At 42.6% G+C, this 19,523-nt stretch overlaps 1 protein-coding gene across 1 annotated transcript in view; it reads left to right on the top strand.

Moving 5' to 3' along the window:
* The window catches only part of TNFRSF13B (TNF receptor superfamily member 13B), an 80,220-nt gene that overhangs the window by 51,803 nt on the left and 8,894 nt on the right, over positions 1-19,523 (top strand). Inside the window, exon 3 of the mRNA XM_049777662.1 lies at positions 16,961-17,098. Coding sequence (XP_049633619.1) covers positions 16,961-17,098 — 138 coding nt within the window. The remainder of the gene's footprint in view (positions 1-16,960; positions 17,099-19,523) is intronic.

Below are 19,523 nucleotides of genomic sequence, written 5' to 3'. Positions count from 1 at the left end.
CCTGGGCCATGAAATATTTTCTCCCCCAGTTATTACAGTGCTGATGAAAATTCCTAACCATGGTCTGGCCCTGGGGAGAAAGGCTCACATGTTTCATGACCTTCCATCAGGCAGTCCAATAGTTTAATGATGTTAAATTATTCCATCCTAGATTCACCACCTCAAGTGAAAAATGTTGAAAGATGCAGAGAGAAAAAAAAAAGAAGAAAAAAAAAGAGAAAAAAAGAAAGAGAAAAAAAAAGATGCAGAAAATGGGATGAAAAGAGTGTATAGCAGGGAAATCACTTACCTTGCAAATAAGCAACTAACCTAGTTTGATCCCCAGCACTGCATAAAGTTCCTCCATCAGAGCCAAGAGTAATTCCAGACCACTGCAAGGAGGAACCCCAAAAAAGAAAATATGAAAGATTGGCGCTAAAGTAATAGTATAGCAGGTAGGACACTTGTCTTGTACACGACCAACCTGGGTTCAATTCCTGGTATCTCATATAGACTTCCAAGAACTGCCAGGAGTAATCCCTGAGCATTGCTAGGTGTGACAAAAAGAAAAAATAGGAAAAGAAAGAGAGAAATAAAGAAATAAAGAGAGAAAAAAGAAAAAAAGAAAAGAAAGAGGCAATATTCCTCTTGAATATTCAGATGAAGTTTATTTGGATGATGTTCAGAAAACAGGCAAAATGAAACAAAAGTTGGCAGGTTGGCTATTCTAAGGTGAGTTAAATGACACTGCCTGGATAAAGAAATGCAGGAGCCTGGTGTGTGTGTGTGTGTGTGTGTGTGTGTGTGTGTGTGTGTGTGTGTGTGTGCGAGCGCCATCCAGATAGTATGCCCTATGTCCAAAGGTAAACGTAACACATTTCACTGCATAGAAATAATACCTTAATGAAAGAAAATGGGCAGCAAGTAAAATGCATTTTCTGCAAATGCCATTTGATTAAAAGCTGTGATCAGCATGAGATGTTAGGGGATCCTGCTACTTGATTCTTAGACTACTGGTCAAGCCTTGTTGGATTTTGTGCTTTTGCCTCATACTTCACTTGTTCTGGCTTTAAGATTGCAGGATGAGGCCATGTGGGCTTTTTAGAGCTGCAGTCTTATAGTGGGATACACCATTTCATCTATAGAGGTGACTTTCTAACCCGGTGTGTGGTTAGAAGAGTTAACCCTCTGAGAGCCAGTGCTGCTTTGAGATGAGAGTCTGGGCTGGGGGACAGGGGGCAATAGGAAGAAAGTCCTAGAACTGTGAGTTCCCAGAAATGGTGACTACTTCTGGCTCATGAATCCACCCCACTACTTTTCTGTGAAACAAGTCATAAGCATCTTTCCCCATTACTAATAGGGTTAAAGCTCCCTTTTGGTTACTCTGCATAATCTAGTCCCCTCTTACCCAGCCACTGTCATCAACATCTTTCTTTTCAAACCTGACATTACTTTTAGACCATGTGATTTCAAATTAGGTGATTTGTTTGTGTGCTTGTTTACAAAAGGCATTTTACTAAGACTTTATGGAATCATACTACAGACTGCAGTGGTTTCCACTCGGATGTCTTGACAATTTCTCATGTGATGGTTTTCAGAACTCATCCTTTTGATCTGTTGACAGCATTCCTGGTTGATCTGTGTATGGTGTTTGTTCAGGCCTTCCTTAGCTGGATGGACCCGGCTGTCCTTCATGGTTGCTCACTATGATGAATTCCACCTTGGTGAACGCCCTTGTGCTCTTGTGGCATGTGCAGAATTTCAGGGTTGGAGTGGAGAAGGGTATGTATGTTCTGCCTGGATTTTCATTGCCTCCGCAGATCACCCTCCAAAGTGGTCACACAGTCTGTCTCTCTCTGGCAGGGCCTGAGATCACCTAGATCGCCTCCAACACACAGGATTCTCAAATTTCAAGATTTTTTCCACCTAATGAATGAACAGTAATTTTTCATTGCTGGGTTTTATTTTTTTGGAGTAGTAGGAAGTAGGTGGCAGTCCACCCAAGTATTAATTGGAAGGCCCAAGCATCTTTCTCTCTACATTTCAGTGTGAGAGCCCCAGAATAAAGTGATGGTAAGCCTCTGTGCTGAGGTTAAAGTGGCTCATCCCCAGCCCCCAGTGGATGGGGTCTCTAGGGCCATACCCATTGGTGCTCAGATGAACATATAGTTTAACCCCTGAACTCTCTCTCTTTCTCTCATTGCTGATTAGCTTGTACTATTTAAATTGTGATTTGCAAAGTTATCACAGTTAAGTTTTAAGCATACAATGTTTCAGCACTGATCCCACCACCAGTGTAAATCTCCCTCCCCACTTCTACAGCCTGTCATTATAACAGGAACCTTTTAAAGTTTCATTGTTGGTGACTCTGTGGTTTGGATATTTAGTTTTTTCCTTTCTTAACATCACCAATGCATTTGAGTCCCCTTGGCTCCTGTCCCCTATTATTTCACAACTGTTTTTCTCTTCCTCCACTCAATTTCTTTCCATCTCCTCACTATATTCTTAAGTACCATTTAAACAATTGCATTCCTTCATGCAGTTATTCTAAGTAACACATATAAGTAATATCATACAGTATTTTTTTTTTATTTTTTTTGTGTCACACCCGGCAGTGCTCAGGGGTTACTCCTGGCTCCATGCTCAGAAATTGCTCCTGGCAGGCACGGGGGACCATATGGGACGCCAGGATTCGAACCGATGACCTTCTGCATGAAAGGCAAACGCCTTACCTCCATGCTATCTCTCCGGCTCTATCTACAGTATTCATTTTTCTTCTGGCTTACTTCAGTTAACATATCTTCCAGTTTCATCTATGTTGTATTGAATCGTATGATTGTATCATATCTTATAGCTATGTAGTATTCCACTTAATATATGTACCACATCTTCATCCATATATTTGTTGTTGGACATCTAGGTTGATTTCAACTCATCTGATTAGCTTCTATTAGTATTATTATTATCATCATCATCATTGACGAAATGATGTTCCTTATACCTTTCCTCTCTTCCTCTGCTTTCTAGCATCTCAATAGACTCTCTCTTGTCTCCTGTCCTATTTTTCTTTTTTTTTTGTTGTTGTTTTTGTTTTTGTTTTTGGGCCACACCCGTTTGACGCTCAGGGGTTACTCCTGGCTATGTGCTCAGAAATCACCCCTGGCTTGGGGGGGACCATATGGGACGCCGGGGGATCGAACCGCGGTCCTTCCTTGGCTAGCGCTTGCAAGGCAGACACCTTACCTCCAGCGCCACCTACCCGGCCCCTGTCCTATTTTTCTTAATGCCTTCCAACTCTCCCTAATTCTTTCCCACCCTTCAGTTTTCTTCCTGAACACAGTGGATTTTCTGTGACTTCAAAATTCATTTTCCCTTAAGCAGCTTGGCTTAAGGTTCTTATCTCCTGCCAGGTTTCAGAAGTTTTAGGAAGACACAGAAATAAAGATTTAATAGTAATAAAAAGTTTTATTTGATTTTGGTTTGGTTTGTGCCACACCCAATGATGCTCAGGAGTTACTCTTGATCCTGCACTCAGAAATTACTCCTGATAGTGCTCAGGGGACCATATGGGATGCTGAAGAACAATTCAAAATTGGCAGTGTGTAAGGCTGTATTATCTCTCCAGCCTCATAGTGATAATAATTTTAGCCCTATTCTTCTTTAATTACTACAATAAAGACCATTTATTACATAGCTGCTCATAATACATTTGCTTCTGTCATTTCTTGTTCCAACATCAATTCTACCATTAATGTAAAATTCTCTCCACTAATTTTTCTGAATTCCCATCTACTCCCAAGCCTACCCACTTGGCAGGCATTAATATCTTTCATATTGTTAATTTACAGGTAAATAGTAATAACATTTTTTATTTAAGGCATAACTTGAGTTACTTAGGGGTTCCTCCTGGTTCTGTTATCAGAAATTATTCTGAGCAGGCTCTGGAGACCAATGGGATGCTGGGGATTGAACCCAGATTGGCTGCATGCAAGGCAAATATCCGACCCACTGTACCCACTGTGCAATCACTCTGGCCCTTGATAAAATTAATTTTTAAAAAGTACAGCCCAAAGAAAAGCTGAAAATTATTGTATCTTGCAATGAGGTCATTAAGTCATTGTTAGAAGATTTCTTGAACTATTTGTTGCTAGTTAATCTTTAGATTATTTATTTTGCTTTAGAACATTAGGTGGCTTCTAATTACTTCTTCTTTTTGGTTTTTGGTTCACACCCGGCAGTCCTCAGGGGTTACTCCTGTCAGGATGGGGGATCATATGGGATGCCGAGATTAGAACCATCATATTTTCTCTATTGGCTACGTGCAAGGCAAAAGCCCTACTGCTGTGCTATCTCTCCAGCCCCTGATTAATTACTTTTAATTAATTGTAATTGGCTTCACCAATTTATATCTAAATTGGTGTGTTCCTACTATGAACAGAGTTCAGGCCCAAAACTAGGATCTGGTGAGATGCAGGTCAGGAAGCAAACGTTGGCACAAGAAAAATCCATACAGTGAAAAGATGCAAGGATGGGTTTAGAAATTCCAGCACTGGGTTCAGAAATCCTACCACATAAGCCTTCTACTCTTAAGAAGGAAAGCAGCTTAGTGGAGGAAGACCAAAGAATGAGGACCTGCCTTCCTTAGACCCCTGCTTTTATTGACAAGAACCAGGCCACACTCTAGGGTGGGAGAGGAATACCAAGTAGGGAATAATCCAATAATCCCAACATCAGATCACACCCTAGGGTGGAGTATGAATACTCCAGTAATCCAACACTTCGTAGGATGAAAAGAATGAAAAATTTGAAGTTGACCTCACAGATATCAGCCAATATTGATGGCTGATATTACAACTTTTGTGGGGAATGGCTTCAGCTGTCAGGCTTTCCAGAAGTATAAGAAAAGTGGGATTAGGGAAGGGTGCCCACACTGACTCAAAAAAGTCCTGATGATTTTAGACAAATACTGATACCTGATGTTTTGGCCAGCTTGACATCTCATAAAGATCAGTAATTAAGTGGTGAGGCTGGGTCATTGTGGGCGGTGGGTGTAGCTCTTGTGGCTTGGGCAGGGTGGGGACTTGGTCTGACTCTCCTCTCGAGTTCGACAGTTTTCAGCTTTGTGGCCCGTGTACCCATAATTTTTCACAGCTTGTTTTACTTCTCTTTCAAGAATAGAGTCTATGAAGCTGGCCGACTGCAGACATGGTGACTGTGCTTGTCTAGTCCTAGTTTTTATGTCATTTATTAAGATCTAAACATATTAGCTCAGCAGTTACTTCGCTGTCGCAAAGCTTTGATTTGAAATCAATCACCTTTGGTGGTTTGAGTCCCGCGGGTGCTTTCCAGTCCTTAAAAAAAAAAAGACCTAAACATGGACCAAGAATCAACTCTAATCCTTTAACTGTGTTAACTCACTTTCTCACAATTACCTGTGACACAGACACTGCTATTATGCACATTTTTGATAAATGGAAGCACAGAGTAAGAAATAACCTACAAGGGATATTCCTGACAAAAAATCAACCCACTCCACCAAACTCTAGAAAAAAATAATAGTCTCGGATACTTACAGGTGATGTGGTCTTGGCTGATACCTTTTTGGTATTCTCAGAAAGGGGCAGGAGTACAGATTCCTCTTTCTACATGAGCTATACAGCAGCCGAACCCTTCGACAGAAACAGCCCAGCTCTTCTACTTAACTTTATCAAGCTTCCAGCCCTCCAAATTTGTTTTACAGCTATAAATCTTAGACCATGTAGCTACACACAGCTGTGCAGCGCCTCAATATCTAGTAATATCACAGGAAATCAAACAGGAAAGTTACATAGTAATCTATTAACCTCAGTGAGCCTAAAAAGTAAAAGAAGCTCAACTAGCACAAACTACAGCCCAGCAAATCCTTAGACATTGACTTTTGTAACAGCATGGAAAGATATAACAATTCAATTTGAACCGTGTTGATCTATGTTTTGATAATTCCAGTTGCCTTTGTGCTATAATATGAAGAAAATTTATTTATGTAAGATGACACCCAGCAATTAACCCAAAACAAAGGCGTTTCCCCATCTTCCTCTTTCCTTAAAACCTGTCTTTTGATATGTAAAAACCCAACTGCATTATTTGACCTTCCCCCTCCTGGTGAATTGGGCATGGGTTTGGCTCAGGTGAGAGCACAAGGTATAAAGCCACAGATACCATGATTCTTTCCTGACTGGCTTGGTTTATTAATCTTTCATGGCTACCCTTCCTTTTTCATACCGATCTGTGTAGGGTTAGAAATATGGTGTGGGAGTGATCTCACAACATGTGGGATTTATATAACAGTTTGTGTCTGAATGGAGGCAGACCATGGCAGTGGATGGCAGATTGAGGATACTGGTGAAAGGAGGTCATACTAGTGGGATTGGTCTTTGAGCACCTAATGCCTGAAACAATTGTATTATGAACAACTTGGTAAATAACAGCATTACAATAACAATTAGGAAAAATAAAATAAAATAAGGAAAAAAGGAATGATTAATAGGGCTTCTTTCTTAGTCTTACAGCTGAACAACATCTTGGTGCTTGGTGCTTGGTGCTTGCTCCATCTTGGTGGAGCAAGTGGGCTGCCCCAAGTGTGTGACAAAACATTTTGCTGCTTTAAAAATTTGTTTCATTATAACATCACGACTTACAAAGTTTTTCATAATACAGTTGTTTCGGGCATACATTTTTCCAATCTACCAGTGTGATCTTTCCTTCATGAATGTCACATTATATCTCCCACCTCCCAACTCTGACCCATTTGCAGGCATATAACACATTTACTTCATATTGCTTGCTACAACAAAATGGCAAATGGAATTATCAGAAAATAGATAGATAAAAGTCCATTTGTGATGATTGATTTTTATATCTCACAATATGTTCCTAATGTCATTGTCTAAGAATCTACTGAACTAATTGAGCTTGGTGGGCTTCTGTGCAACTTTCTCATCAAATTTGTTATGATTCTACTGGGCTGTTAGTACTGTGAAATTTAAAGGAGGTTAAAAATTTTCTGAAGTGTGGCTGCTTTGGGATCTGTGGAACTGAGCTATTTATATGGCAGAGGAGGTTGTAGGTTGCTGAGTTAGTTTTAAGGGAGGGGAATCTGCCTGACCCTATTCCAAAAAGGCCAGAGCTTTCAGTTTTCAGAGTTTTCCAGATAGATCTATCTATCTGGAATAGTTAGGCAGTTTGGCAATGTATTGAAGTTTAGCTGTAAAGTAGGTCCCATTTCTATCAATAGTTCATGTTTGTAAAAGCACTATTTCTTTATCTTCTCCATATTTATTTATTTTGAGGGAGAGATCATACCCATAGGTGCTCAGGGCTTGCTTCTGGATCTATGTGTAGTAGGGGCCCATATACTGTACTATATAACAAACCCAGGTCAAATCCATTCAAGTCAAGTGCCTTAATCCCTTGTATTATCTCTCTGTCTTTCCCTGCTCTTTATTTATTAGACCTCAGGCAAGTCCATAGCCCTGCAGAAGTCTCAGTCCTCTTGAGACATACTAGCTCCAATCAGATCTGTAGCTGAGCCAGTTTTATAATAGGGACTCTGGGCTGTCAGAAGATGAGCTTGTGAGTATGTCCTCCTAGAGCACATTCCCACTAAACATGCTACACGTGAAGAAACATGTACTCAGTTCATCTAACACTATCTTTGAAAATTAAAAATAACAACCCAAGAGATAGTAAGGAGATATGGCACTTGTTTTGCACATGGACAAGCCCAGTTCAATTCCTGGCACCCCAAGCACCACCAAGAGGGACCCTGAGCACAGAGTCAGCAGTGAGCCATGATCACAGCTATGTGTATCTTCCAAAAACAAAAAAGAAAAATAAAATATTTTATAAAAAGCTTTCTCCCTACTTACAGATGATGATTCCCTATCAGCCCCAACTTCTAGGTTTGTTTTATTGATTGATTCCCTCGAATCAAATCCTGCCCTCAGAAAACCCTTGCTTCTAGGTCTAGTGTCAGTTTCCAAGGTGTTTGATGGGGGAGGACAGAGTGGCTTAGAGAAATCTGGGGTGACCAGTTCAGAGCATCTCCAAATGTCTGTCTATGAAGAATTCACCTTTGGGAGATTTGGGGGTATGTACCACACAGGGGGTTATGACTAGATAATGGAATAAGAAGTGTTCTATTAAGAAAATAAAGAGAAGGGCCTGATCATTGTTGAGAGGCTCGAGGGCTGATTCACCCTGATTGAAGACTAGTGTTTGTTCAGTGCAGAAAACCAGGTTCTAGTGGTGGCCAGGGATAGATCAGGAAGTTCCTCAGGTCTGTTTGGATCTATGTTTGAATCCACTCCCCAAACCAGACCAGACTCACCACTCCTCTGTGCACCTTGATAGGTAGTACATAGTGGGGACTCAGCAGGTTCCCTCTCATGAGATTCCCACCTCAGATCCCCATATAAGTAGAACATCAGACTAAGTTTATCTGTCTTGGCCCTTAAGACAGTTGGGGCAAGCGCAGGCGCAGGAGTAGAAGGGGTGCTGCTGATTTACATTCTACAGGTTGGGGGAAAACCCAGGAAGTGCATTCAGGCACCAATCATATATGAAGCTAATAATAAACATCCTGAGTAATGAGTAGCCTGGGTCTGAGCAGTCAAGGCACACAGAGCTGGATCTAGGGTGGTCTGGAGGAGCTGAGTGAGTACCTACGGATGTGGACAAGGCTAGTGGGCAGGGGGAAAGGAAGGTTTAGTTTGGGGCACTCTCATGGGTTTGGTGAGGTTTAGTTTGCTGGCAACCTCAATACATGACCAATCCAGATCATCTTCAAATGTCTGTCTATAAAATAGAATCCACCTTTGGGAGATTTTGGGGCATGTACCTTGTGTTCCCTGGAGAAACTTATCCTACTCCCCATGCTGACCTAGAGCCCCATGGAAGTATTGACTTTAGTGTGACCCCCCCCCCCATCCTTTCCCTTTGTTGCTGTGGGTTCTTTGCCCTTAGCTGGATGGGAGAAAGACACACTGCTGATGACTGGTGGTTGCCATGCTCACTGGATTACACTCTGTTGTGCTCACACCCAGCTCTAAATTCAAGGCTTCAAGCTGCAGTTTATGGGCTCAGATGCCCCAGACAGCAGATCTGCTAGGACCTCACTGGTTACACGTGGACCCTACCAGGTTCCAATTTCTGGTCTCAGGGTTGTAAAACCAGTATCTATAGTCATTAAGCCAGAGTTCAGGACAGGAAACTTGTCCAGAAATTGGTATTTCTGTAAAAGTAGACGAGGGAGTTTCACAGACTCTCCTGTATACATCACTCATCATTAACAAAATTATCAATATTTATCTTCATTTTAATTTGGGGACCATGTCTATGTCAAATGCTCAGAGCTTACTACTGACTCTGCTTAGGGACCACTCATGGTGATGCTCAGAGGATTGAACCCAGGTTGATGGCACGTAACTAGTCTGACTCTAGTCCCTAAATTACCACTTTTAGAAAATCTCATGCCTTCCTCTTCTAGGCCTTTGAAAGTTGATCCCAAACATTGTATTGCTTGCTTTGTGGATGACTCAGGATTTAGCTCTTATTTATTTATTTGAGCTTTGTCTTACCTGGTGGTACTCAGGACTTTTTCCTGACTCTGCACTCAGGGATCACTTCTGGTGGGTGTAGGGAGACAAAATAGATGCTGGGGGTGGAACCTAGATAGATGCTTACAAGGCAGACATTCTCTTGCTGTACTACTCCTAAAATCTTTTTTGTAAAAGATTTTTGTAAATGCTTATAAACTAAGCATTCTTCATGACAACTTTAAGAAGAACATTAAGATCTTCCTAATGGCTTTTATTTTTACTCTCTGAGGGGCCACAGGTGGCTGTGCATGGGAGGACCATGTGGTGTTTGGGATCAAATTGGAAGCTCCTACATGCAAAGCAAGAACTCCAGCCCTCTAAATTCTGTTCTTGGGTCCTTCCTGACACTCTTAATGTCATTTTCAGTTGAATTTTTAAAATCCACATTAGGATATAAGTCAATGTTATACATTTAGTTGTGGTTATTTTTTGTTTGTTTTTTGGGTCACACCAGTAGCACTTAGGGGTTACTCCTGGCTCTACACTCAGAAATCGCTCCTGGCAGGCTTGGGGGACCATATGGGATGCCGGGATTTGAACACCATCCTTCTGCATGCAAGGCAAATGCCCTACCTTCATGCTATCTCTCTGGTCCCATTGGTTGTGTATTTTAACCTAAATGTATTCCCACATTGGCTTAGTGTATATTTTCTTGCTGTTTATTTGTGATTTCTTGGAGAAATTAAATCATTTTCCCCACGATTCATATAGACAAAGTTATAAAGGTTTGTTATAAGACAAAAGCCTGAACACAGGGGCTTCTAAAGGAGAGGAAAGAATCCAAATATATCATTGTACAGATCAGCCCCTTGGCCAGATTTGAGGGGTGTTGGGTCTTTATGGCTCCCAGGTACACAGCAGGATTCAGTATTTTCTCTGATTCTCTTTCATGTCCAACCATTATGTCCCAGATACAGCTTCAACTAAGGACTCATATGCAACTTTTTTGTTGTTGTTAGTGTTATTGTTTTTGCTTATGGGCCACATATGGCAGCACTCAGGGGTTACTCCTGGCTCTGAACTCAGAACTCAGAAAGTCTGGCACCCTGAGCCAGACCTGAGATTGAACCCAGGTTAGCCACATCCAAGGTAGACTCCCTACTGCTGTGCTATCACTCTGGTTCTTTATATACAACTTTGGGGGGGGGGGTGCACATCTGGCAGTACTCAGGGGTTACTACTGACTCTGCATTCAGAAATCACTCCTGACAGGCTCAGGAGACCATACGGGGTGCCGAGGATTTAACCTAGGTGAGCTGCGTACAAAGCAAATGTCCTACCCGCATGCTGTCACTCCAGCCCCTTATATACAACATTTAAGACCTGGCTCTGTCTCATCAGATTCTCCCTGCTTAAAGAAAAACAAAACTTTCAGAGCCCCACCTAGAAGGGCTGGTTCCAAGCCAAGGCTTTGGAAAGGGCGGCAGTTAAAAAATGAAATGAGCATTGGGATGGTGTATGCCTGGTGTGCAGAGGGTTCAATTTCTTGCGCTTTCTGGACCTCCCAGTACCATTGGGGCGACCCAGGGGGCTCCCAGTACTGATAGGCCTGGAGAGAACCAGATCTAGGATTACTGGAAGTGGCCTTCAGAATCCCCTCCTGAGCACTGTTTGGAAGAAACAGTATTTGTTTGGGGAAACAAGGCACACACACACACACACACACACACACACACACACACACACACACACACACACAACACTTGACTTTCTGGCCTGAGAGACTACAGCAGGTAAGATGCTTGCCTGGCACTTGGCTAGTACAGGGGTTCAATCCTCACTACCACATATGATCCCTCCAATCCCATCAGGAGTGATTCCTGAGTGTGGAGTCAGGAGTAAAACCTCTCATCCCTCATCCCTCAGACCACTTACTTCCTTAATCCAGTATTTTCCACACTAATTTGACTGAATTTCTGGGTGTCCAAGCACTAACATGCAGGAGAGAGGGTGGAACCAGAGTGGGTAGGGCATTTGCTTTACACACTGCTGACCCGTGTTCTATCCTGGCATCTCATATAGTCACCCAAGCACTGCCAGGAGTAATTTCCAAGAATAGAGCTAGGAGTAATCCCTGAGGTTAATCTCAAGTTAACTCAGGTTAATTAGGGGTTACTCTTGCCAGGGTTAACCAATATGCAAGAAAGCCCTAGGGCCAAAGAGCATCCCTTCTATCTTCTGGTCTCTGGATGCCCTGATCCAGGTTGGGGGTTTCTTTTTTTTTTTTTTTTTTTTTTTTTTGGTTTTTGGGCCACACCCTGTGACGCTCAGGGGTTACTCCTGGCTATGCGCTCAGAAGTTGCTCCTGGCTTCTTGGGGGACCATATGGGACGCCAGGGGATCGAACCGCGGTCCGTCCTAGGCTAGCACAGGCAAGGCAGGCACCTTACCTCCAGCGCCACCGCCCGGCCCCCAGGTTGGGGGTTTCTGCTATAGCATGCAGGCAGAGCACTATTCTTCTCCCCCAATGCCAGTCAACTTCCTTCTCAAGATTCAACCCTGTCTACAAGTGCCTGTCATGGGGGGTTATTGCATATCCTTGGTACTGAGTGATAGTTCTGGAGCTTTCTGTAAGTCCAAGTAATGGTAGAGGAGTCCAGAGCATCTGGGCACAAACTCCCTGTCGAGTTCAAAATAATGAGCTTCCAGGCCCTGAATGGGTATTGGAAGCTCCCTAAGTCTGCCGACCCCACCAGTCACCAGCCCAGCTGTGATGAACAGTAACTCCCTGCTTCTCCTCTCTTCAAATGAGCAATAAACCACCTTTTAAGAGGCCAGGAGATAGTACAGCAGGGAAAACATGTGTTTTGCACGTGGACGACCTGGGTTCAATTTCTCGATATCCTATAATCACCTAAACACCAGCAGGAGTAATCAATCTCTCAGTGCAGAGTTAGGAGGAGTAAGCCCTGAGCACAGCCAGGTATGATCCCAAAACAAAACAGCGCAGTGGTGGGGCATTTGCCTTGTATGCGGCTGACCCAGGACAGACTGTTGAAAACCAGTTGATCATAAAAGTAGGGTTTAATTTTGGCTTTCAATTCCATTCTTTTACTTTGGCCTATCTTTTTATGTTTGCTTGTTTGTTTGTTTTTTTGGATCACACCGGGCAGTGTTCAGGTATTACTCTTGGTGTCCCATATGGTCCTCCAAGCCAGGAGTGATTTCTGAGTGCATAGCCAGGAGTAACACTGGGTGTGACCAAAAACAAAACAAAAACAAAAACAAAAAACAAACTCAAATGAACAAAAAACAAAAAACGAAACTCTTTTTAATTTGGTTTCCTATAAACTTGCTTTGGCCTTCTTTTTCTTTTTCTTTTTCTTTTTCTTTTTTTTTTTAGTTTTATTTTGGAGGGACCAGGTCATTATTAGTACAATAGTTAGGGTGTTTACCTTATAGCCCAGTAGACCCAGGTTGATCCTCAGCATTCTTTATGGTTCCCTGAGTTCTTTCAGGAGTGATCCCTAAGTGCAGAGCCAGGAGTAATCCCTGAGCAGTTCTAGGTTTGGCTGCCAAAACAAAAATAATTAAATATTTTTGTGTTCCTAGGGTATATTCCTAGGAGTGGTATAGCTGGATCATATGGGAGCTCGATTTCCAGTTTTTGGAGGAATCTCCATATCGCTTTCCATAAAGGTTGAACTAGACGGCATTCCCACCAGCAGTGGATAAGAGTTCCTTTCTCTCCACATCCCTGCCAACACTGTTTATTCTCATTCTTTGTGATGTGTGCCATTCTCTGTGGTGTGAGGTGGTATCTCATCGTTGTTTTGATTTGCATCTCCCTGATGATTAGTGATGTGGAGCATTTTTTCATGTGTCTTTTGGCTATTTGTATTTCTTCTTTGTCAAAGTGTCTGTTCATTTCTTCTCCCCATTTTTTGATGGGATTAGATGTTTTTTTCTTGTAAAGTTCTGTCAGTGCCTTGTATATTTTGGAGATTAGCCCCTTATCTGATGGGTATTGGGTGAATAGTTTCTCCCACTCAGTGGGTGGCTCTTGTATCTTGGGCACTATTTCCTTTGAGGTGCAGAAGCTTCTCAGCTTAATATATTCCCATCTGTTAATTTCTGCTTTCACTTGCTTGGAGAGTGCTGTTTCTTCCTTGAAGATGCCTTTAGTCTCAATGTCCTGGAGTGTTTTACCTACGTGTTGTTCTATATATCTTATGGTTTTGGGTCTGATATCGAGGTCTTTAATCCATTTGGATTTTACCTTCGTACATGATGTTAGCTGGGGGTCTAAGTTGAATTTTTTGCAAGTGGCTACCCAGTTGTGCCAACACCACTTGTTGAAGAGGCTTTCTTTGTTCCATTTAGGATTTTTTGCTCCTTTATCAAAAATTAGGTGATTGTATGTCTGGGGAACATTCTCTGACCTAGGAACACAAAAATACAATACAAAAACCCCTTCCTTACACCTATATTCATTGCAGCACTATTTACCATAGCAAGACTCTGGAAACAACCAAGATGCCCTTCAACAGATGAATGGCTAAAGAAACTGTGGTACATATACACAATGGAATATTATGCAGCTGTCAGGAGAGATGAAGTCATGAAATTTTCCTATACATGGATGTACACGGAATCTATTATGCTGAGTGAAATAAGTCAGAGAGAGAGAGAAAAACGCAGAATTGTATCACTCATCTATGGGTTTTAAGAAAAATGAAAGACATTCTTGCAATAATAATTTTCAGACACAAAAGAGAAAAGAGCTGGAAGTTCCAGCTCACCTCAGGAAGCTCACCACAAAGAGTGATGAGTTTAGTTAGAGAAATAACTACATTTTGAACTGTCCTAATAATGAGAATGTATGAGGGAAATTGAGAGCCTGTTTAGAGTACAGGCGGGGGTCGGGTGGGGAGAGGGAGACTTGGGACATTGGTGATGGGAATGTTGCACTGGTGATGGGTGGTGTTCTTTATATGACTGAAACCCAAACACAATCATGTATGTAATCAAGGTGTTTAAATAAAAAAATTAAATAATAATGACTTGTTCTGTTGAAGTCTTTTCTTTACTTTTTTTTTTTTTTGCAGGGAGCAGAAAGCCAGGGCTTGAATTTATATTTGCCACATGCAAGGCAAATCCCTGCCTGCTGTACTATCACCCTAGCCCCCTTTCTTTAATTTTCAATTAAAAAAAAAAACTTCACCTGGATCTTTAGACCAGGGAGTTGTCAGGGTTGCCTAGAGCAAGCAAGCTCCAGAGATGAAGCAGCAAGCCTCCTGCTTGCCCACTCCTCAATATTGTTTTCTGAAAGTTGATCATTTCTCCCACTGAATCCTCATGTTATCCTTGTTGAAAACCAGTTGATCATAAAAGTCGGGTTTAATTTTGGCTTTCAATTCTATTCTTTGACTTTGGTCTATCTTTTTGTTTGTTTGGGTTCACCTGGGCAGCGCTTGGGTGTTACTCCTGGCTCTACACTCAGAAATTGCTCCTGGCAGGCTCGGGACCATATGGGATGCTGAGATTTGAACCACTGTCCTTAGGCAAACGTCCTAACTCCATGCTATCTCTCCGGCCCCATGTGTCTATCTTTTAATACCATTGCACTTTTGTTTGTTCTGGGACCACATGAGGCAGTGCTGAGATGGGGACTACTTCTGGTTCTGTGCTAGGGTCATAGGGCCAGCAGTGATTGGGAGGACCATGCAGGGCCTCCAAAATGCAAAACAAATGCAAAACATGTACTCTAGCATGCTCCAATATGGTACCACATTGTCTTCATTGTAGTAAGTTTGGAAATGAAGACCTGTGGCACCATTTTCTGTTTTTGTTACCTTTATTTTCTTTTCTTGCAATGACAGAGTCAAACTCATGGCCTGACTGTGGTGCTTGCACATTTTAGTTTGTGGTGTTTACATCTTTAGTCATAAAATTTCTTGATCTGCAATTTTCTCTTCTTAAGATTTTATGGGGCTTGGGGCCGGGCGGTGGCGCTAAAGGTAAAGTGCCTGCCTTGCCTGCGCTAACCTTGGACGGACCGCGGTTCGATCCCCCGGTGTCCCATATGGTCCCCCAAGCCAGGAGCAACTTCTGAGCACATAGCCAGGAGTAACCCCTGAGCGTTACCGGGTGTGGCCCAAAAACCAAAAAAAAAAAAAAAAAAAAAAAAAAGATTTTATGGGGCTGGAGAGATAGCATGGAGGTAAGGCGTTTGCCTTGAGTGCAGAAGGTCGGTGGTACCATCCCATATGGTCCACTGAGCCTGCCAGGAGCGATTTCTGAGCGTAGAGCCAGGAGTAACTCCTTAGCACTGCTGGGTGTGACCCAAAACCACCACCACCACCAACAACAAAAAAGATTTTACTTAAGATTTACTTTAAGATTCTTTATTAGATTTATTAACAGTCTAATGCTGGTCTTATAGAGTTAGAAAGTGCTTCCTTCAGTTGGGGGAAAGGGTTGAAGGTGTTTCTCTAAATTTGTCTTTAGACATTTGGTGAGATTTATCAGTGGTCCTGGACTGTTTGGAGGTTTCAGATTACTGATTCAGTCTTCTTATATGTGTGGTGAGCTCCCAAGCAGTGCTCAGCAGGAACTGGAAGCCCATATAGGAGATTCTCAGCTAACCAGGATGGCAGTTGTATCCAAGGATCTGTGGATGTGGTGCTGTTTGGGCCTTGCAGTGCCTGGCTCAGTACTAGAGGCCTCCAGGCCACATGTGGTGGTACTAGGATACCTCTAGGAAAGCAAACAGCAATGCTCAAAAGATTTATTGACATGCAAAGCAAGTGCCTCAACCTCGGTTTATCCCACCCCCCCAAGTATACACACTTTATTATCTCCTGAGCATTAATAGGTTCTAAGTACCCTGTAGCAAACAGAAAAATTAGAATCTCTGCCTGCATGCTAATCATAGTAAATGGGGGATAGCATCAAAGAATCATTCATAAAAGCAATATAACAAGTAAAGGGCATGTCAGTGTACAGAGGGGTATACACTACTGGAAGGCAAGAACCCAAAAGACTTCCTTGCAAGAAGGATAAGGAGGAAATAGCCAACCAAAAGAAGGGAATATGAGGATCTTATACAAAGGGAAGAGCTTGTGTAAAGATCTTGTGGTAGCAGAGATATAGAGCAGGAACATGGGAAGAACATGACTGAGGCAAGAGTGGGAGCCTCGGAATAAGCAATAGCCACATCTGTGGAAACTGAGGCCCACATAAGTGACATGTCATCCCCCATTCCCCTGCTCATCCAGTGAATGGCAGCTGGGGTGATAAGCGAGCTCTGTTCTCTGGGAATGAATGGAAACCAAGCTGAATAGGTCACATGAATCTCATCTTGTGAGGCACCCATTTCACTCATACTCCTTGCCTCTCAGTTCCACAGGACCTGAAAACCAGGATAGCCATGGAACCATGCCTGGAAGAGCAGTACTGGGACACGCTGTTGACAAAGTGTGTCCCTTGCAAGTCTTTCTGCAGCCATCAGATTCCACGCACCTGTGCAGACTTCTGCAGTGAGTTGTGGGGCTGGAGCTCGGGAGGACAGCTGGATCACCCCGGAGGCCTCACTGGTCCCACTGAGGGTTCCCTGGGACAGGGAGGGTGAGGGTGGGCAAAGTGGCATTGTCCCCACTGCACCTCTGTTCTATGCCTCCTGGCACCCTACATTATCTGGAGTTGCCTCAGAGCCTCTGCACAGCCTGTGTCTGCATGACAGTGCTCACTGCTCCTTTCCTGGGCTCACTCCACCCACACTTTCAGAGCTCAGCTCTACTCACAGGCATCTTTCTTTGACTAACTTGCCTTTGTTTTTAACTGTTCTTTTTTTCTGAAACTTTTTTATGTAGACATTGTTAATATACACTAAACATAAACTAAAATGAAAGCCTAACATACTTCCGGAAGTTTCAAACATCAGAGGAATTCTGTCTCTAGCAAAAGTGCTATGCTTATGTATTTTATTTTATTTATTTATTTATTTTGCTTTTGTGCCACACCCGGTTATGCTCAGGGGTTACTCCTGGCTATGCACTTGGAAATCACTCCTGATTTGGGGGACAATATGGGACGACAAGGGATTGAACCTCGGTCCATCCTAGTCTAGCGCAGTCAAGGCAGATGCCTTACTGCTTTCACCACTGCTCCAGCCCCTATGCTTGTATATTTTAAAGCAAATAGAAGAACTCATCATTTCTGCCAATTCTGGATTCTAACTCTCCAATAACAGGGTCTTCAAATCTTAATATTCACTCAACCCAAGCAATAATTCCTATAGCTAAGGCTTAGGCTATATCCAGTTTTCCTTGTTTGAAAAATATTTTGTTTGTTTTATTTTCTAACTTTTCCACATTCGAATTGCCCATAATCTGTGTTGTATTGTGGGATTGGAGTGGGGGTAGTGATCAGCAATACTCAATAAGTTGGGGGGCCCCACCACTGATTCTCAGCCTGTGGGTTCAGCACAGGGGCCCAAGAATGTGGTGTTAGTCAGGTCCCACAGTGCTGGGGATATCCTGGGCCACCCCAGTGATAATGGGGTCCCTAGGGCTGTACCTGGCGATGCTTGAGATACCATGTGGTGCCAGTAATTGAACCCAAGCTGGCTGCAGGCATGTGTCCTAACTGCCATGTTATATTCAGTGCCTATGTTATTATATTCTTTCTTGTGTATTTATTTCATGTCTGTCTCCACCCTGACCGTGAACTCATTGAATTTCATCCTGGTGCACAGTAACATATAGTGAGCAAATGCTTCAACCATTGAGACACTCAGAGAAGCTGCATAACTTGCCACATCCTTTCTTATTTTTATTTCATTGTGTTTGTTTGGGGCCACACACAGCAGGCTCAAAGGCTTACTCCTGGCTCTACACTCAGGGATCATTCCTAGCGTGTAAAATAAAAATCCACAAGTTGTGAGACTGCCCCAGGCACCAAAGAAGCAGGGTAGCAGAAAGGAAATAATACCAAGCCAGTCAGAAAAGAATGATTATGGCTCCTGTGGCCTTTTACTCCTGCTCTCTTTGCTTCCAACTCAAACCAGAACTGCCCTTTCTTTATTCAAACCAATTCCTAGTACCAGGAGGGGGAAGGCAGAGTAATCCAGTTGGGTTTTTACATATCAAAGGAAGAGGTTTAGGCAAAGAGGAAATTGGAGGAACACCTTTGCTTGGTATCATCTTACACTGGTAGGGCTTGGAGGATCATATGGGTACAAGGGCTCAAACCTGGTCAGCCTTGTGCACAGCAGCATATAACGCTATACTCTGACTCCAACTCCAGCCCATCCTCAATTAATACATGTTTTTTTCTTTATGAGAATGAAAATGTAGAGTTTAGCATAACAATATAATAACTTGGTACCAATGTTAAAAATCCTTGTATATTTTTTTTTTTTTTTTTGGTTTTTGGGCCACACCCGGTGACGCTCAGGGGTTACTCCTGGCTATGCGCTCAGAAGTCGCTCCTGGCTTGGGGGACCATATGGGACGCCGGGGGATCGAACCGCGGTCCGTCTCCTAGGCTAGCGCAGGTAAGGCAGGCACCTTACCTCCAGCGCCACCGCCCGGCCCCAAAATCCTTGTATATTTAGAAACTCTGACACACTATTTATTCTTTACCTATATGGTAAAGAATAAATAATAATTAAAAAACAAAGCCATTTTAAACAAGATTTATAGAAAATGCTACATATTAAAATATAGAGTCATGGAGCGAACCTAAAGGACTAGAGCATGTATTTGCACCTGAGTTCAAGCCCCAGCATTTCCTTGGTCCTTTGAACATGACCAGGAATGATTTCCAAGCACCAAGCTAGGGAGTAGCTCCAGAAAAACCACCAGATGGGACTCAAAATCCAACACTAATTACGTGTATGTGGTGCTGACAAAACAGTACTTAGAGAATAGTATCTAAACTTTCATTTTCATATTAGAAATT

This window comes from Suncus etruscus, chromosome 7 (genome assembly GCF_024139225.1).
Source record: "Suncus etruscus isolate mSunEtr1 chromosome 7, mSunEtr1.pri.cur, whole genome shotgun sequence".
NCBI lineage: Eukaryota > Metazoa > Chordata > Mammalia > Eulipotyphla > Soricidae > Suncus > Suncus etruscus.
This window is presented reverse-complemented; position numbering and strand designations above follow the sequence as displayed.